Source organism: Falco punctatus (genome assembly GCF_963210335.1).
Source record: "Falco punctatus genome assembly, chromosome: 18".
Taxonomy (NCBI): Eukaryota; Metazoa; Chordata; class Aves; order Falconiformes; family Falconidae; genus Falco; species Falco punctatus.
The window spans coordinates 2,945,361-2,963,996 of NC_137598.1; the positions used below are offsets into that span (position 1 = coordinate 2,945,361).

Below are 18,636 nucleotides of genomic sequence, written 5' to 3' on the forward strand. Positions count from 1 at the left end.
CCAACCCGCCGGTGCTGCTCTGCTTGGGCCTGGGGCAGGTAGTGGGGCTGGGGGCGCCCCGGGGCTGGGGCTGGGGCCATCAAGGTGCTAGGGACAGTGATATTGAGGGGCTGGGGGCACTGTGGCGCTTGGTATAGGGACATCAAGGGGGTGGGTGTAGCATGGGGATGGAGATGGGGGCACCACAGGGCTGGGGCTGGGGCCATCAAGGGGATGGGGGCACTGTGGGGCTGGGGACAAGGATGTCGAGGGACTGGGGACACCACGAGGCCAAGACCACCATGGGGTGCTGGATGCCAGCTCAGGGCACTGGGACGCTGGCACCTTGAGAACCCAGTTGCTTTAGTCCCCAGCCCCTCCACCCACCCACCCCCAGCTCCCACTGCACTGCTTGGGCTCCAGCCATGCCCCCGGAGCCTGGCCCGGTGTCCTCGCTGCCGCATGGCACCATCCTGCTGTCACTGGGCCCTGCCCTCCCTGCTGGGTGGCTGCTCGGTCATCACCTCCTCCAGCTCATTCTCACTGCTCTCAGACTGGTCCTGGTAGCTGAAGTCCAGGCTGGGACAGGGGACAGCAGCGTCAGGGACCAGCACCCCCAGTGCTGGGGGTATCTGGGGACACCGCCACCGCCACCACCGGCCCTCACCTGGAGAATGAGCTGTCCTCACTGTCCGGCTCGCTGCTGTCCCCATCGCTCTTCTCACTTTCCTCCTCCTTCAGCTGGGCTCGCAGCCGGGCCACCAGCTTGGAGGGCAGCCGCCGGCCACCACCCTGGCCCTCTGCCACCTCACGGATGCTCTGCTTCAGCAGCTGTCCTTGCTCCTGTCCCCGCAGCGCCTGCACGGCACCCAGCCACAGCCCCACCGTCTCCTCATCGCTGGAGTCCCTGCAGGGATGGGGCACCGGCGTGGGCTGCAGCCCCCCCCACCCCACAGGCCCCCCCTGGGCTCTGGTGGGCTCCCTGCACCCCCTGCTCACCTTTCCTCGTCCCCTGTGTCCCGGTAGGTCAGGGGACCCATGCAGAGGGTGCAGACGTTGCGCAGGGTTTGGTAGCACTCGCGGCAGTACAGCCCTGGGGAGAGCGGGAACATGAGAGTGGGGGGAGATTTGGGGGGGGGGAGGGGGTGTCCCTGGTCTAGGGGGTTCCTACCTTTGCAGCCCATCGTGATGCAGGCGATGAAGTCTGGCTGCTCCGCCATGCCGCAGGCCAGGCAGCATTTCTGCTGGATGCCCAGGAACCGTGCCAGCCGGGCGAGGATAGGCATCCTGCAGGCAGAGCGCTGATGCTCCACGGGGCCATGCCACCCCTCGGGGGTGCACGGCAAGCCCTCGCCACAGACCCCCCCAGGGCTGGCATCACCCTTTTGCAATGTCCCACAAGGTGCTTACGGGGGTCAGGATGGCTCCAGCCTCACAGAGCTTACCTGGAGATGAGGAAGAGGAGCAGGTTGCCTTGCCCAGCATCACCCGTGCGCTGCGTGATGGCTTGGCGCAGGGCGCGTACCAGCCCTGCCCGCCGTGCCAGGATGGTGCTATGGAGGAAGGTTATGCGCTCCTGGCATGGTGGGGATGAGGGCTGAGGGTCAGTGGCTGCCAAGGGGGTGTGAGGAGGAGGGGGAGACACAATCTTCTCACCTGCTCACGGCTTGGGTAGTAGGTGGCACACACCACCCGGCGCAGCCGTGCCACGTGGCCGCCGAAGACAGCAATGAAGAAGCAGGCACCATACAGGAGTCCTGGTGGGAAAAATACGAGTCACACAGGGGCGACACCCCTCTGTACCCCCCCTCCTCCCCAGCACGCTGAAGGTGCAGCACCCCCAGTCACCCATGCTGAGGTAGGTGATGTAGTCGGGCTCCACCGGCTGGAGGAGGCAGCGCTGGGAGAGCACCGAGACGTTGCCCTGCTGCAGTGCACCGAAGGCAGAGACCAAGTCCCGGAAGATGTCACTGGTGTAGCCCGTCCCGTTGACGTTGACACCCATCACCGCCGGTGCTGTGGGGCAAGAGGGCTCAGTTCTGGGGAACAGAGCACCCCCTGCCCAAAGCCTGGGCCTCTGCCAGCAAAGCACCCAAGGGTGCTGCTCCAGCACAGTGGGTTCTGCTCACCCCTGGCGACAATCTCCCCCTCCAGCTGGTGCCGGATCAGGTCGAGCAGCCAGAAGAGGCCGAAGTCAGCCAGGATGATGCTGATCCCCAGCAGCATATGGCGCAGGACCCCCGCCAGCTGCATCCCATACTGGCGCTGCTCCTTCCACGACAGCCATGGCGCAGCTGGGCGGGCAAGGGAGCACCGTGAGGCTGTGCCATGCCGGGACCCTCCGGCTCCCCACTGCAGGGGTCCCCTGGGGCTGACCTGGGGGGATGTAGCGTCTTCTCTCCCGGCCTCTCAGGGGCAGCACGGTGGGTCTGCCCTGCTCCGCCCGCAGCAGGTCCATCTCCACAAAGCGCCGCGTGATGTAAACGTTGTCGAAGGTCTCGTCCTGCAGGTACCGGCGACGGTACCGCAGCGCCCTGGGAACATTAGTGGGGATGCTGGGCACCGGCACGCTGGGTCCCTGTCCCCAGGGAGGGGTAGAGCAGGACCCCAGCCCACTCACTTGATGTAGATGTAGATGATGGCACAGATGGAGACGTGCGTGAAGATCCCCAGGACCCTGCGGGTGGGCTCCAGCTGTGTGTGCACGCCCTCCATGATGTCCAAGGCCACCTCCCCCAGGCTCTTGCTGGCAGTGAGGCTGACATTGAAGTGGTGCACAGCCGAGATGTTGAATTCAAACTCCTGGCGGACGCGGTTCAGAGCATTCTTGAGGGCTGCAGGGGTGACAAGGGGCTGTGTGGTGCTGGCAGCTGAGGCAAGAGCTGGGAAGGAGCAGAGAGGGACCTCCGCCCCCCCTGGCGACACCAGGATACTCACGGTCTGCGATTTGCCTCTGGAGGAAGGTCTGGATGTACTCCGGGATGACACAGAAGATGAGGGCAACTGCAGAGAGGGGGGGGTCTCTGTCAGGGTGGGGTCCTCACAGTGGGCACGGGTTGACCCCCTCACCCCCTTGCCCTGCTGCAGAAGGGTAGGGACCCACTCACAGGTGGCCAGACTACAGAGGGTCCTGAAGGTGACGATGATGTAGCAGAGGAAGAAGAGGAGGGGGATGGTACGCTCGCAGTTGTCCTTGGCGTCGTCGAAGAGGCGCAGGCAGCGGTTGTACGGCGTGCCCAGCTCCCGATTGCACACCCTGCTCATGTTGGCCAGCCACAGCCAGACGTTGCGCAGGGCTCGGGCTGCAGGCAAGGAGTGGGGATGGGTGATGGGGACAGGGACAGGGGGAAAGCAGGAAGGGGGGATGCTGGAGCTGGGGAGACCCTCAGGCACCCCCACTCACCGATGTGGCTAACAGAGTCCATGATGGCACGGAAGAATTTGCGGACGTGGTCACCCACCACCTTGGCTTTCTGGGCAATGTCCTTGATTTTGGCCAGCACGTCTGTGGAGAGAGGGACCCCTGACCATACCCTGAGGGACAAGGGCAGCTCAGGGTTGGGCAGCGCTACCCAGGCTTCCCCCAGGAAGGGACCCTCCCATCCCCCTGCATCCCCTCGCCCCCCACTCACCCATCAGCGGCTCCTTGGCGCGTTGCAGCCGTTCGGCCGTCTGGTTGAGGGCGAGCTCGGCCCCACATGACAGCGACTCGGCGGCCCGGGAGAAGTTTTGCAGGATGTTGGCGCAGGGGCCCTGCATGGCCATGCCCAGCGCCAGCACCAGCATCAGCATCTTCCCCTCCCCTGCAGGGACATGGCAGTCAGTCCTGGGGCTCAGATGGGACCCAGCACCCCCCAGCAACCCCCCTAGCTTCTGGTGGCAGGACCCACAGCTCCTTACTGGTGAAGATGTGGGGCAGCGACAGCAGCACGGTGAGCCGCATCTTGCCAGAGAAGGCCATGCCCAGCCCCAGCACTGCACCCAGGACGCTGGTGCTGACCAGGCAGAACCAGACGTTGTGGCCCTGCGCCAGCAGCACCAGAGCCCCGTAGAGGCTGGCCAGGATCATGCCCAGCAAGAAGCCGCCGGTGCTGCGGGCCAGCTGCCGCCCCTCACTCTCCTCCTCCGGCGGCTGGGGCTTCTGGGGCTGCCTGCCCTTGGAAAGCCGTGCCGGGCTCTTATCGCGGCTGTGCCGCCCCTGCAGGGCTCTCAGGGCTCTGCCCAGCCACATCCTGGCCTGGCTTGGGCTCTGCGAGGCTCCCGCCGGTCGCACTGGCTCCGGCCGCAGGGCTCCGGGGGGCGGAACGGCGGCTCACAATGCCCCGGTTCCACGGGAGCGTCCCAGCCCGCCGCGCCCGTTCCCTGGCAACAGCCCGTGTCGGCAGTTCGGGGGGGCGCAGCACTCTTGTCAGATCTGGGGGAGCATCGCGCTGTTATCGGATCTGAGGAAGCATCCCACCACTGTCGGATCTAGGGGAGCATCCCACCGCTGTCGGTGTTGGGGAGCACCCCACTGTTGTTAGATCTGGGGAGCACCCCAGCACTGTCGGTGTTGGGGAGCACCCCACCGTTGTTGGTGTTGGGGAGCACCCTCCCGTTGCTGGATCTGGGGAGCACCGCACCGTTGATGGTGCTGGGGAGCACCGCACCGTTGCTGGATCTGGGGAGCACTGCACCGTGTCCAGGACGAGGCACGGAGCCATGAAGCCAGTGATGGGTCCCAAGCAGGGCTGCTTGGTGGGGGCAGAAGCACCCAGGAGGCAGAAACCACCCAACATGAGTGAGATTCCCCCCCCACCCCACCCCACTCCTGGCCCGGCTGCCCGTGGGCAGGGGGGGGGGCAGGGCTGACGCCTCCCTTCTCCCTCAGCCCTGAAGCGAGTGATGGTCTCGCTGCTGCCTGCCCCGTGCAGCCAGTTCCTCTGGAGCCAGCCGGACCAGTATCGTGCCAGCAAGTTCTTCTTGGGTGCCTGCGTCGGGATCATCTTTGGCCTTGGTGAGTGTGCCCCGGTGCCAGGTACAGTGGGGGGCCAGTGGCACCAGGGCTCAGGGCACGTTTGTGGGTGTTTCAGGGCTCTGCTGGCTCCTCATCATCCCCATGAACCTCACGGACACGAGCAAGATGTGGATTTCCTGGGGGCTTACAGGTGAGGATGGGGCTGGGAGGGGACGGGGGGGGGGAGAGGGGGCCATCGGGAGACTGACCTGGGGGGTTCTCCATGGGACCGTGGGGACAGCTCTCCGCTTTCTGCAGGGGTGACTGCCTTGGGCTGGGCCACGTCCCCCCACTTTCGCTGTGCCACCCTGCTCATGGTCCCCAAATTCCTGGGCAAGGAGGGCCGGGTCTACGTCCTCTCCATTGTCCTCGCCGCCATCTACAATGGTAGGGTCCCCCCACATCCCTGTCCCCTCCAGTGGGGTCCTGAGTGCTGGTGAGGTCTGAAACACCCCTGCTGGTGCCAGGGCCTGTGACCAATACCTGGCACAACCTGGAGGAGGTGACGCGCATGCTGGGCTGTGTAACGGAGATGCAGATCAACCACACTCGCCGGCTCTGGCAGTTGATGATGGACCCCATGCACAAAGTGATGGAGGACTTGATGGTGAGGCAGGGGGCTGGAGTGGGTGGTGGGGGGCCCAGGGGATTGGAGATGAGCCTGTGTGTGTCCCCCTGGCAGTGGAGCGGGGAGACGCTGGGCACCGAGATGCAGAACATCTCGCGTGCCTTCATGGCACTGAATGAGGAGGTGGCCAGCGAGGCAGGGTATGACCTGAAGCAGCAGCAGTACCTGAAGCCCGAGCAGCACCCGAAGCCCGAGCAGCACCCGAAGCCCAAGCAGCACCCAAAGCCCAAGCAGCAGCCAAAGCCCGAGCAGCACCCGAAGCCCCAGGCAACCCAGAGCACCCAGCAGCTGTATGAAATGAAGACCAAAATGCGCTGCGTTTGTGAGTGGGGGGGCAGGAGGCTGGCAGCAGGTGGAGTGGGCAGCTGCCGGCCAGGTGATGAGGGGGATGCAGCCCCCCTGTACTGGCCTCACTGGGCACCCTGGGTTACCGGGGCCAGCGGGGCTGGGCATGCGTGGATGCTGAGGGTGCCTGTCCTCCAGACATGATCCAACTGGGCATGCAGCGCTGCTGGGACTGGTTCGACGAATTATACCAGGCTTGCTTGGCACAAGTGGCCGTGCCCATCATCAGCCACCTCCTCTGCCTGCCCATGAAGTTCAAGTTCCTCTGCCACATTGCCAGGCGTGGGTGACGTGTGGGACCCTCACCCTGTCCTCCCTCAGTGGGGCAGCTCCAGCTCTGCCCCTGCAGCCCCAGGGTGATGCCCAGGGGTCGCAGCTGGGCTGGCACCGTCCCCACTCTGTGCCCACAGTCATGCAGACCTGGTGCCAGGACAGGATCCCTGTGGAGGGTAACTTCGGGCAGATGTATGACATGGTGAACAACTCCGTCGACAGCCTCAGCCAGGAATTCACTGCCAACATTGTCGTCCAGGTGGGTGCCTGTCCCCCCAGCCCAGGGCCAGGGTGGGTGCTGGATGCTGCCCAGCCCCACAGTCCCTCTGCCACAGGAGGAGCACCGCGAGATGCTGATGGGTGCCAACATAACGTCGGAGCAGCTGCTGGAGGAGGTGAAAAAGCAGTTGCAGCAGCATGGTGCCTACGTGGGCCAGGCCGTCACCTTCTTCCGCCTGCTGCTCTCCTTCACCTTCCTCCTCGTCTTCATCTCGTGAGCTCCAGGATGGGGGAGGGCAGGGGGGAGGCACTCCTGTGCCAGCCACAGGGAATGGAGGGGTGGGGGCTTCCTTTGGTAGCAAGTCTGGGGGGGGCACAAAGACAAGGGGGTGGGGTTGTCCTGGGGGACTGCAGCCAGTCCTTTGTCCCCCTCTGGACCCTCCACCTCTTGCCAGGGCGTTCTCCTACACCAGGAAGTACTGCAAGGACATCTCCTTCGACAATGTCTACATCAGCACCTACTTCCGCCAAATTGATGCCCGCCGCAAAAAGCAGGTGAGGGGGAAGAAGGGGCGAAAGGTGGCTCCCCCCCATGGCAGGGGGTCCCGGGGGACTGTGCTGAGCCACCTTGCTCCCCCTCTCCCAGCACAAGCGGACGCTGCTACCCCTGCGCCGGGCAGAGGTCTCCACCATCATCTTCCCGTGCCGCCTGACCATGCAGACGCCTGAGGTGCAGAGCATGGTGAGGGGCTGGCAGGGGGCTGGGGGGCTGGGGGGCTGGGGGGCTGGGGCTGGGGGGCAGGCTGCGTCAGACCTCACTCCCCACAGGTGCTGCAGCTGCTGGAGTGCGTTGCACCCCTGGTCCTCCTCGTCCTTGCCTGCATCCTGGACCACGTGCTCTTCACCACGCTCAGCGTCATCCAGCAGCACTCCTTTGTGCAGTACTCCTTCCAGAGTGAGCCCCCAGCCCCACAGTGCCAGGGGGCAGCCCCCAGCCCCATGGCCGCAGCATGCCCCGCAGCAATGCAAGGGTCATCCCCCACCTCCCCAGCCCCACAGCTTCCCCCCCTCCATGCTCCCATCCCACAGGCAGCCACCACTTGGTCGTCCATGTGATGGGCACATCCCTGATGGCTCGGCTCCTGCGGACCACCATCGGTCTCCTCAACACCTCCTCTGACACCAGTCTGGAGACGTCCAACATAGGTGAGACACCTCAGGGATGGGACACTCCTCTGCCCCAGCTCCATGGCCTGGCCACTGCTGCCTCGCAGAGGGGCTGGGGGGGTTTTGCCCAGGGGCTCAGCGATGCCACCATGTCCCCAGCCTGCCTGCCGCAGCCCCAGAGCATGAAGAGGCAGGAGTACCTGGGCAGCTGCCTGCCCCTGGCCTTGCTGGCACTGCTCTGCCTGGTCCAGGTCTACATGTACCGCCTGCGCCGCGTCATCGCAGCCTTCTACTTCCCCAAGGTGAGCGGCAGTGCCAGCACCAACTGAGGGCCTGGCACAGCTTGGGCTGGCCCAGGGGGGCATTGTTGGGGGTCCCCGGGCACCCTTCATGGTTTTTGCTGGCGCAGCGGGAGAAGAGCCGCGTGCTGTACTTGTACAACAAGATGCTGCAGCAGCGGCAGAGCTTCATCCACTGGCAGCGGAAGCGCATCAGACAGCGGGCACAGCGGCACCCGGGACTGGTGAGTGGGGATGGGGACGCAGGGCTGAGACCACACCAGGGTGCCGGGGCGGTGGGTGCCACCATCCCCCAACCCCAGGTTGGTTTCACCGTGTTTGGGCTGCTCAACCCAAGCCCCACACGGCGCTGGCCTCGCTGCAGGGGATACCACTGGTGGAGTGGTGCTGCCGGCGCTGGCCGTGGCTGCGCCGCTGGGTGCGCCAATACTGCACGGTGTGCGAGATGCCCAAGACCCCCCAGGACCAGGTCTGCCCGGTGCCCACCTGCGGTGCTTGGTACTGTGACCAGTGCTGGAAGGAGGCGGGTGGCACGTGCCTCGCCTGCACCCCTGGGGACGGCAGCATCTCCCAGGACAGCAGCGAGGAGGACATGCAGTACGCGGCCTGAAGGTGGCCGGCAATAAAGGCTGTGCCCCCCCCTGCAGACCCCCCTGCAGGGTGCGGAGTGGGGTCTGTGGGGTGCAGGTCTCTGGTGTACGGAGTGGTGAAAGGGGCTGTGAGGGCCATGGGGGTGGAGGGTCTTCTGGGTGTGGGGTGGTGAAGGTAGTGGGTTCTGATGGAAGGGGGGGAAGGCAGGGGTCTCGGGTGTACGGACAGTGCAGGTGGGGGTCTCTGCTCTATGGAATGGTGAAGGTGGGGGGCTCTGGTGTATGGGATAGTGCAGGTGGGGGTCTCTGCTCTATGGAATGGTGAAGGTGGGGGGCTCTGGTGCATGGGATAGTGCAGGTGGGGGTCTCTGCTCTATGGAATGGTGAAGGTGGGGGGCTCTGGTGCATGGGATAGTGCAGGTGGGGGTCTCTGCTGTATGCGGCGATTAAGGCAGGGGGCTCTGGTGTATGGGATGGGGAAAGCAGGGGTAGCTGGTGTATGGGGTAATGAGGTGGGGGTCTCCACTGTATGTGGTGGCGAAGGCAGGGGGCTTTGGAGCATGGGATGGTGAAGGTGGGGGCCTCCACTGTACTGGGGTATGAAGGTGGGGGTCTCTGCTGCATGGGGTGAAGAAGGTGAGGGTCTCCAGAGCATGGGGTGGAGAAGACGGGTGTGTCCAGAGCATGGGATGGAGTTGGCAGGGGTCTCTGCTGCATGGAATGAAGAAGGTGGGGGTCTCCAGAGCGTGGGATGGGGATAGCGGGGGTCTCTGGTGCGCAGGGTGGAGTTTGCAAGGGTCTCCAGAGCACAGGGTGCCAGAGGTGGGTGTCTCTGGACCGTGGGGTGCTGGAGGCAGGGGGTCTCTGGAGTGACGGGTGGAGTTGGTGGGGGTTTCCAGAGCGTGGGGTGGCAAAGGTGGGGGTCTCCAGAGTGTGAAAAAGGTGAGGGTCTCTGGAATGTGGGGTGGCAGAGGCTGGGCTCTCCAGAGTGTGTGGCGGCAGAGGTGGGGGTCTCTGGAGTGTGGGGTGGCGGAGGCGGGGGTCCCTGGAGCGGGGGGTGGGCGGGGGTCCCGGCCCACCACAGGGGGCGGGGCTCGAGGGCGGGGCCCGGGCAGCGGCCCACAGCCGCAGGCACAGGCGGAGCCCCGGAGCGCTGCCGGGGGGGCGGGCCCGAGGGGGCGGGCGGCAGGGGCCGGGGGCGGGGCCGGGGCGGACCTGGGGGCGGGCCGGGGGCGGGCCCGGGCCGTGGCTGGGCAGGAAGTTCCGCCCCCCGGGCCGGGCCGGGCCGGGCGGCGGCGGCGGTGGTGCCATGCGCGGCGGGAGCGGCCGTGGCGGGGCAGCTGGGGAGCTGCCGGCCGGGGACCACCGGGCCCCGCTGGGGCTGCGGGGGGACCATGGGGGGAGGGGGGGCGCGGGCGCTGCGGCTGCTCTGGCCTCTTCTCGCCGCGGGGCAGCTCATCGCCGCCGGCACCGGGACCAGCGGGAGCGGCGCAGGTGAGTGGGGACCTGAGGTCCGCGGGGGGGTCTGTGTGTGTCGTGCGCCCCCCCCCCCCCTCCCCTCCCAGCCCGCGGGGGTTAGCTCCTCGCCTCCCCCCCGGCCATCGCGCGGGCACCCTCGGGGACCGGCAGCAGCCGGGCGGGGGCGGAGCGGGCGGGCAGCCGGGACCGGGGGCCGCAGCCCCGCGGGATGCTCGGTGCTCCGCCCCCCCGTGGGAGCGCGTAGCCCTGGGAACCCGCGTTCTCTGGGCTGGTGGGGAGCGGGCTCTGCGGGGGACCCCCGCCGCTCCAGCAACTGCCGGGCCCCCGGAGGGTGGGGGTCCACGGGGACCGGGGGGGGGCGCTGCGGGGCGGGGGGGACTAATGAGTCAGCCGGGCCGGGCCTCCCAGCCCTGCCCCAGTCCCCGAGCTGGTTGTACTGGGCGGCTGGGCCGGGGCTGACGCAAGGCCTGGCAGGGGACCCCATCCCGAGCGAGGGGGGGATGCGCCCCCGTCGCCCTGCCGCAGTCCCCCGCGGGGGTCACCTCCAGCCCCCTTGGAGCCACGCCCCGGGCGCTGTGGGCAGGGGGTGCCCGGGGCGGGGACTGGGGGGACCATGGGCGCTGCTGGGGTGAGCCCACGGGGGTCCCAGTTCCTGCTTCCCACCCCGGACTCCAGCCTGGGCCCTGGGGGGGCTGGTTGGGATGGGGGCAGCACAGGGGGTGCTGGCTGGGATGGGGGACAGGGGGTGACCGGGTGGTGATGGGTGACTGTGTGGGGCTGGGCTGCAATGGGCGACGGGGCTGGAATGGGTGCCTGGGGGTGGGGGGCTGCAATGGGTGACAGGGCTGGAATGGGTGCCTGGGGGTGGGGGGCTGCAATGGGTGACAGGGCTGGGACGGCTGACTAAGGGGTGGGGGGCTGCGATAGGTGATGGGGCTGGGACAGGTGTCTGGAGGGGGGGGCGGGGCTGTGATGGGTGACGGGGCTGGAATGGGTGCCCGGGGGTGGGGGGTGCTGTGATGGGGGGTGCTGTGATGGGTGACCAGGCTGGGACAGGTGACTAGGGGGGGCCACGCTGCTATGGGTGACTGGGCTGGAATGGGTAACTGGGGTGGGGTGGGTGACTGGGGGGGGTGGGCTGCAGACAGGTGACCAGGCTGTGATGGGTGACTGGGCGGGTTGGGCTGTGGTGGGTGACAGGGCTGGGATGGGTGACTGGGGGGGGGGTGGGCTGCAGTGGGTGACAGGGCTGGGACAGGTGATGGGGGGCGGAGGGGCTGCGATGGGTGCTGGAGCAGCTCTGTCCCCATGCAGGTGACAGCTCACGGCAGCGCCATGCAGAACTGGGACGCTCCTGGCACATGACCCCGTGGGTCCTGCAGGACAACCAGACTCTCAGCCTGGCAGAGGCAACCCAGGTGAGCCCTCGCCCGCGTTCCTGGGGCGCTTGTGCCACGAAGGGGCTTGTCACAGCTGGGAGGGGGGGCTGCCTGCACCCCGCCACCTCCCCCTGCCCCCTTCCCACTGCAGGAGACCCACCATTCAGGCCCCGTGTCCTTGAGGGTCCAAACACCCGGAGGGTCCGGGCACCCCAGGGGCAGTGGGGAGGGGGCCTCCAGCAAATTCCTGTCCTCTGCCGGTGCCAGGCGGGACCTCGGTGGGTCGGGGCACCCACCCTCCCGGCGCTCCTCCCGGCTGCGGTGGAAGGGCCCAGCCCGCCCCATGGCCGTTGGGAGTCTCTCTGGCGTTTCCGCCGCGCTGCACCGGGCAGGAAGCGCGAGGGGCGGTGGGGGGGGACTGCTCCGTCCGACACCCCCTTCCCCGCACAATGAGCCCGGGAGGGAGGGACGCTTCCTGCAGGGTGCGAGGGCGGGGGCCAACAGAGGATCCCTTCCGCCCCCTCCCTCCAGGCACGCGCCAGGTGGGACCCCGGCCCCCTTTCGATGCCCCACCCTGGGGGTCATGGCATTTCAGGGGGGGGGGTGGGGATGGGAGGGGACCCCACGGCTTGGCGCAGGGTCAGGTCCCCCTGGGGCAGGAGGTTCTCCTGTAACTGCTGCCTGTGGCAGGGGGGCTTCCCTGCCCGGCTGCGGGTCCTGCTGGAGCTGGAGGGGACGCGGCTGGTGCTGGAGCTGGAGCAGAACTGGTGAGTCGGTGGCTGGCTGGGGCAGAGCAGGGGCGTGAGTGGGATGGGGGTCCTGGGGGTCCCGTATCTGTGGAATGATACGTGCAGGGTGGGGCTTCCATGGGGTCCATCTCCATCCATGGTGCACAAAGTGCACAAAGAGGGTCTGGGGGACCCTCTCTCCATCTGTGGTGCATGTGGAATGGGGGTCCCTTGTTCCCCTTCTCCATCATGTGGGATGGGGGGTCCCAGGGACCCTGTCTCCATCCGAGGTGCACCCACAGCAGGGTGGGAGGTACCGGGGTCCCTGTTTTCATCAGTGGTGTGCTCAGGATGGGGGGAGCTGGGGGTCCCTGCTGCGGGGTGACGCATGTCTCTGGCAGGGAGCTGGTGCTGGGCACTGGGGCGCTGCTCTACTACCTGCCCAACGGCACGCAGGTGACACAGGAGGCCAGCAAGCAGGTAGGGCCCAGGCACATCATGTCCCCAGCAGTGTCCCTGAGCTGTCCCCGCGCTCTGGGGGGACCCTGCTAAGGGGCTAGCTCCTGAAGTCCCCCCTCTCTGCTGCAGGAGCACTGCTGCTACCGGGGAACGGTGCGGGGCTTCCCTGGCTCCTGGGCCAGCCTCTGCGCCTGCGCCGGACTCAGGTGAGCTCCTGGCCCCAGCGATCCCTGAGCCCGGCTCCCACCGTGCCGCTGACCCCTCCTCTCCCCTTCCCCAGCGGCCACCTCTGGCTGTCAGAGACCAGGAGCTACGGGCTGGAGCCGGACACCGGCAGCCCACCGGGGCGGCACATCGTGTACCGGCCGCGTGAGGTCCGGCTGGCACCACGGGCTTGCGAGCAGGGATTCCTGGACCCCCCCTGGGCAGAGGCAACAGAGACTGAGCCCCCCTGGTCACAGAGGGTAGGTCACCCATGGGTCTCACCCCACTGGAGAGGGGTCCCCTCGCCCGTGCCCTGACTCCCTCTACCTCCCCAGGGCAAGCGGGCAGTTGCGGAGCAGCGGTTTGTGGAGCTGGTGATGGTGGTGGACTATGCTGCGGTGAGTGCTGGGCAGGCATCCCTGGCGTGGGGGCTGCCCTGCTCCCCCTCAGCCCCCCTGACACCCCCCACCTCCACCCCCAGTTCCAGAATTACCGTGACCTGCAACGCGTTCGCACCCGGACCCTTGAAATTGCCAACCAGGTGGACGCGGTAAGTTGCTGCTCTGATGCACCGGGCGCTGTCCATGCCAGCCCGGTGCTCGGCTGTGCCCTCGCTGCTGTGGTACCGGAGGTCTCTGACCCACCTTCCCCGTGCCCCCCGCCCCCGCCAGTTCTTCCAGCCGCTGGGAGTGCGGGTGGCCTTGCTGGCGGTGGAGGTCTGGAGCGAGGGCGACAGGTTCGCGGTGGGCGGCAGTGCCAGGGCTGCGCTGGAGCGGTTCCTGCGCTGGCGCCGGGAGGAGCTGCTGCCCCGGCTGCCCCATGACAATGCCCAGCTCCTCACGTGAGTGGGGGTCAAAACGGGAGTGGGGGACAAGGCGTGCAGGCAGCCCCCCAACCCCTGCGCTCTTTCCCCAGGGGCGCACGCTTTGAGGACGTCTCAGTGGGGATGTCGGCTCAAGCCTCCATGTGTTCTGCACGCTCTGGGGGGGTCAGCATGGTCAGTGCCACTTGCCCCCCTTCCCCATCCTGCTGCCACCTGCCCACCCTGACCCCCCCTGTCCCGTAGGACCACTCGATCAGTGTCCTTGTCGTCGCCTCCACCGTGGCCCATCAGCTGGGGCACAACCTGGGCATGCGCCACGACAGTGCCGGGCGCTTCTGTGACTGCAGCGACCTCCAGCAGGACCGCGGCTGCATCATGGCATTGCCCACGGGGTGAGAGCAGCAGGCAGGGTGGCGGGGGGCCGGGGCTGAGCCCCCTCCCAGCCTCATGGCCCCTTTCTCTGGCTCCACAGGCTGACACCCGGCTTGAGCTTCAGCAACTGCAGCCGGCAGGACCTGGAGCGCAGCCTGCGGCAGGGACAGGGCTGGTGCCTGTCCAATGTCCCCGAGCCCCGGCACTTGGCCGGGAGCCCCCGCTGCGGCAACCACTTTCTGGAGCTGGGCGAGGGCTGCGACTGTGGCCTCAGCGTGGTACGGGGGGCTCTGGGCGGGCTGGGGTCTCCCCTGCAGCCACCCCCTTTCTTTTAAGCCTGGAGCTGCCCATGCCATGCTCCAGCCCTGCTGCAGGGCTGGCGGGGAGGATGCCAGTGCCCCTCGCTCACTGCAGCCCCTCTGCCCGCAGGAGTGCACTGATCCCTGCTGCAACAGCAGCACCTGCCAGCTGGTGCCCGGGGCCGAGTGTGCCATGGGGGATGCCTGCTGCCAGGACTGCCAGGTATGTGGGGACAGGCAGGTGACAGCACTGGCGCTCCAGCCACTCCCCAGGGTGGGTTTCTTGGGGGACCCCACTCATCTGACTGTGCCTCCCCCCAGCTGCGCCGTGCCGGGGACATATGCCGGGAGCCGCTGGGTGAATGTGACCTGCCCGAGTTCTGTGACGGGGTCTCACCGCACTGTCCCCCCGACACCTTCCTGCAGGACGGGCAGCCCTGCGCCGGCAGGCGGGCGGTCTGCTACGGCGGCGCCTGTGCCACCTATGAGGGGCAGTGCCAGCAGCTGCTGGGGCCAGGTATGGCGGGGCCAGGATGGGGGCCAGGGGCCTGGTGGGGGTGCTGAGGCTTGCTGCCCCCCCTGCTGCAGGTGCCGGCCCCGTCTCCAGCTCCTGCATGACCTTTCTGAATGCAAAAGGGGATGAACGTGGGCACTGCGGGCAGCTCCCCAATGGCTCCTACGTCGCCTGTGCCCAGCAGTGAGTGCCATCCCCACCTTGTGTCCCCCCCTTGCTATCCCCCCTGCCCCTGACCCCTCTCCATCCCTGCAGGGACGCTGGCTGCGGGATGCTGCAGTGCCAGCGTGGTGGCACCCATGGAGACCGAGCAGAAGGGTCCTGCCAGGGGACACTCCTGCCCAGGGACGAGGACGTGAGCGATGCGGCTATGGTGCTGCCTGGCACTGCCTGCGGCTCCGGGAAGGTGTGTACCAGCGTGGCAGGAAGGGGGCTGGGGGGGTCTCACCTGGTGCTGACACCCCGTCCCCCAGTAGGTGTGCCTCCAGCACCGGTGCCAGGATGTCTCTGCGCTGGGTGACCAGCAGTGCCACAGCAGGTGCCACGGGCACGGGGTGAGTGCAGGGCTCGTGGGGGGGCGGTGGTGGTGCTAGCGGTGGGGACCTGCTGGGGGCTGAAGCTCGGTGTCACCCGCTCAGGTGTGCAACAACCACGGGCACTGCCACTGCGAGCGGGGCTGGGCCCCCCCGACCTGTGAGAGCCCCGGTGCAGGGGGCAGCCAGGACAGCGGCCCCGCCGCCCTGGAGCGAGGTGAGGGCAGAGGCAGGCGGCCGCCGCGTGGAGAATGGGGCTTTGTGCGGCCGGAGCCCGCGTGGGGTGCCGGGGGGGCTGACGTGCCGCTTTCCACAGGGGGGAGCGCCCTGCCCACCGCCCTGCTGCTGAGCGCGCTGCTGGGGCTGGCCCTGGCGCTGGGCTTCTGCTGCGCCCGCCGTGCCGGGCTGCACAAGCACCTCTGCCAGCTGGGCAAGGGGACCTCCTGCCAGTACAGGTAACCGCGCTGGCGGGGATGGGTGGCACGTGGGTGGCACGCACGCCTCTGTGTGCATGCGTGTGCCGTGACAGGTACCGGCGCTGCCTGCCTGCATGTGGGCACGCACACGTGCGCGGTGGGTAAGCGGGGCGCGTGCATGTGCATTCACACGCGTGTGTGCGTCCCGTAGCGGCTGACCGAGCGGTCTGCATGCGTGTGTCCCCAAGCGGGTGACAGTCCGTGTGTGCCTGCATGCATCCCCTCCGGCACAGGTAGCAGACCCTGTCGTGTGTCGTCGCCCCATGTCACCGCGGTTCCTCCCCCCTCCCACTGGCCCCCACCTGCAGGCTGAGCCCCCCACTCTTCTCCCCACAGTGCTGAGACCCGGGTGCGATTCCTGGGTCCAGAAGCCCCAGACGGCTGGAGCGGGTAACGTCACTGCCGGAGCCTGGGCGTGGGGCTGTCCCTGAGCTGTCCTGCTTCGCAAGGCCTCCGGTGCTGTGATCTTCCCCTGGCAGTGCCCGTGGGGTGTGGGGCAGCCCCCGGGGTGCAGGGTGTTGCATCTTCCGGCGCCGAGGGGTTTGTTTCTCTTGGGCTTCTGCTGGTGTTGGTGTTGCTCGGTCATCATGTGGGGTCCCCCAACTGCCCGGAGCGAGCGGGGCCTGATCCTGCCTCTCCCCTGCAGGATCTCGCAGCCGGAGCCCCGGTTGGGCAGCCAGGGCCCCCCAGAGCGCCCCCGGCCCCCACAGTGGCGTCAGGCCACGGAGCTGCAGGTCATGCACAGAAGCAAGGTGAGAGCCTGGGGGGGGGGGGCTGGTGATGGAGGGACCTGCTGGTGAGGGTGCTGCTGTCGCTGTGGTAACAGGCTGGTTGCCGTGGGTACTGGGATTTGGTCTGGTTGTTGCCAAGGAGGCATCCCTGGTACCAGCTCTGAGCATCCCTCCATGCCGGAGCTGTGTGGTGACTCTGTGGCACCCTGGGACAGGAGCAGCCTGGCACGGCCCTGGACCACGCCGCTGTGATGTCCTGTGCCGCACGTGGCACTGGCTGCGCTTCTCCAGGATCAGTGCCCTGGCTGGATGCCGCAGCCATCCAAAAAGCGGGGCTGCTGGCGCAGGACTGAGCCCCTGCGCCGCCCACTGTGGGGTGGGGGGGTTTCTCTGCTTTGCGGTGGGAGGGGGGTCTCCGCATGCTGCACGGCTTGCCCCACTGCAGGGCTGCATGGCGCGCCTGCCCCCTCTCCCTCTCTCTGCAGCCGGCTGCCCTCGGCTTGGCCCGGCCCGATCCGCCCTCCCGGCCTCTCCCGCCGGACCCTCTTCCCAAGGTAACGCCGGGGTGGGGGTCCCGGGTGGCACCACCCTGGCCGCCGGCCACCACTGCATGCCTGGCTGCACACCAGCTCTTGGGGACCTGCGGGCTGTGCCCCTCTGTAGCACAGCCCCCCACAACCCTCCTACTCAGCGGGGGGCTCATCCCCACGGCCGCCAGTCCCCGCGCTGTCTCGCTGTCCCCTGGCTGTCTCACTGTCCCTGCTTTCTCTGCCCAGGCCCCCCCCTCGGACAGGCCGCCCCCCCCCACACGCCCGCTGCCCGCGGACCCCGTGGTGGCAGGCACTCAGGTAACAGCAGCGCAGTGGCAGCGTGTGGGGCAGGACAGCGTGCACCTGGGCCAGGCAGCCCCTGCCCCCCGTGGGGCCAGGAGGTGGTTTTCCCCCCCTCCCCAAGCCCATCGGGGGGGTCAGCCCATGCTGGAGCTTTGACACCCCCATTCCCCTGCAGCCCCCAGGTCCAGCCAAGCCCCCCCCACCTCAGCGGCCGCTGCCTTTGAACCCCCCGGGGCCTTCGCTTCCCCATAGCGAGACACACCCCGGTCACCCCTACGTCACCGTGATTCCCTCCAGGTGAGGGGGTGGGGGAGGGGGCAGGCTGGAGGGCTGCAGGGTGCCAGCATGGGGGGCTCTGGGTGGGGCTACACAGCACTGGAGTGGGGTGCTGGGGGGGGCAGAGCAGGGGGCCAAGATTGGGGGGCATAGTGGGGGGCTGCAAGGGCCAGAGCAGGGGGTAAAGGGGGGGGGGGGGAGGCTGTGGGGTGCATGGGGGAGGGGGAAGGGGCAGGCGGGGAAGGGGCAGGATGCCAGCATGGGGGGCTACGTAGCACCAGAGTGGGGTGCTGGGGAGGGGGGTGGGGGGGCAGAGTAGGGGCCCGGACAGGGGACTATAGGGGGTGAGTGGGGGCTGTAGAGGCCAGAGCAGGGAGTGAAAGTGTGGGTGGGTGGGGGGCTGTGGGGGTGCATGGGCGGGGGTGCAGGCTCGGGGACTGCAGAGTGCTGGCATAGAGGGGCTGTGGGGGGGCTACATGGCACCAGAGGAGCGAGATAGGGCTGACAGAGCAGGGGACCAGGATGGGGGACTATAGGGGGGCGGGGGCTGGCGGGGGCAGAGGGTGGAGCCAGGAGGAATGGGGTGCCAAATCAGGGGCTGCGGGGGGGCTAGTGGGGGCTGTAGGGACCAGAGCAGGGGCTAGAAGGGGGGGGGTGGGGTGGCTGCAGGGGACCAGAGCAGGGAGCCAGGAGGAAGGGGGTGCCAGGGTGAGCGGCTATGGGGACCAAGAGCAGGGTGCGGGGGGGGGGGCGGCAGGGGGGGCACAGTGCCGTGACCCTAGCCCCCCCACCACCCGCCTTTCTCCCGCAGGCCGGCCCCCCCGCCGCCCGCCGGTGCCCCCCGGGAGGCCTGAGCCGTGGGCCGAGCCGGCCACAGCGCTGGAGCCGCGGGACAGGCCTCACCCCGGGCCCCGCCGGGCCTCGCCGCCCGCTTGTCCCCTGTCAACGCCAATAAAGGGGCTGTGAGCTGCCGCCGCGCTGCCTCCTCCGGACCGGGGCCGGGAACCGGCGCGGGGGCAGTGTCTCGGTAGCCC

The 18,636-nt window shown here is 68.2% G+C and overlaps 3 protein-coding genes across 9 annotated transcripts; 2 read left to right on the plus strand and 1 right to left on the minus strand.

The window, feature by feature from the left end:
* Nucleotides 1-63: 63 nt before the first annotated feature.
* Nucleotides 64-4,217, minus strand: DCST2 (DC-STAMP domain containing 2). Its single transcript, XM_080368989.1, has 12 exons — nt 3,880-4,217; nt 3,612-3,782; nt 3,383-3,484; nt 2,600-3,281; nt 2,356-2,513; nt 2,109-2,273; nt 1,828-1,995; nt 1,636-1,736; nt 1,425-1,555; nt 979-1,266; nt 647-886; nt 64-558 (listed from the first exon to the last, which is right to left on the minus strand). The coding sequence occupies exons 1-12, from the start codon at nt 4,208-4,210 to the stop codon at nt 459-461; spliced, it is 2,637 nt and encodes an 878-aa protein (XP_080225115.1). The 5' UTR covers nt 4,211-4,217; the 3' UTR covers nt 64-458.
* A 452-nt stretch (nt 4,218-4,669) lies between these two features.
* DCST1 (DC-STAMP domain containing 1) lies at nt 4,670-8,928 on the plus strand. The gene is made up of 14 exons (XM_080368215.1): nt 4,670-4,759; nt 4,850-4,975; nt 5,052-5,126; nt 5,234-5,398; nt 5,443-5,582; nt 5,658-5,893; nt 5,998-6,230; nt 6,359-6,480; nt 6,557-6,714; nt 6,800-6,995; nt 7,087-7,182; nt 7,269-7,395; nt 7,530-7,909; nt 8,017-8,928. Exons 1-14 carry the CDS (start codon nt 4,681-4,683, stop codon nt 8,530-8,532), a joined length of 2,649 nt encoding a protein of 882 aa, XP_080224341.1. The 5' UTR covers nt 4,670-4,680; the 3' UTR covers nt 8,533-8,928.
* An 878-nt stretch (nt 8,929-9,806) lies between these two features.
* On the plus strand, nt 9,807-18,574 carry ADAM15 (ADAM metallopeptidase domain 15). Of its 7 annotated transcripts, XM_080368982.1 has the most exons (25): nt 9,807-9,990; nt 11,290-11,393; nt 12,045-12,121; nt 12,484-12,562; nt 12,671-12,747; nt 12,822-13,005; nt 13,081-13,143; nt 13,227-13,295; nt 13,417-13,586; nt 13,661-13,742; nt 13,812-13,960; nt 14,041-14,218; nt 14,370-14,462; nt 14,561-14,756; nt 14,828-14,936; nt 15,009-15,159; nt 15,230-15,307; nt 15,392-15,503; nt 15,603-15,741; nt 16,099-16,152; nt 16,409-16,514; nt 16,979-17,047; nt 17,270-17,341; nt 17,502-17,623; nt 18,414-18,574. In XM_080368982.1, the coding sequence occupies exons 1-25, from the start codon at nt 9,891-9,893 to the stop codon at nt 18,454-18,456; spliced, it is 2,676 nt and encodes an 891-aa protein (XP_080225108.1). In that variant the 5' UTR covers nt 9,807-9,890; the 3' UTR covers nt 18,457-18,574. The 7 variants fall into 7 exon arrangements, with proteins under 7 accessions (XP_080225108.1, XP_080225110.1, XP_080225112.1 ...); XM_080368984.1 differs by lacking the exon at nt 16,979-17,047; XM_080368983.1 differs by lacking the exon at nt 16,099-16,152 and having other exon boundaries at nt 9,811-9,990.
* The last annotated feature ends 62 nt before the right edge of the window (nt 18,575-18,636 follow it).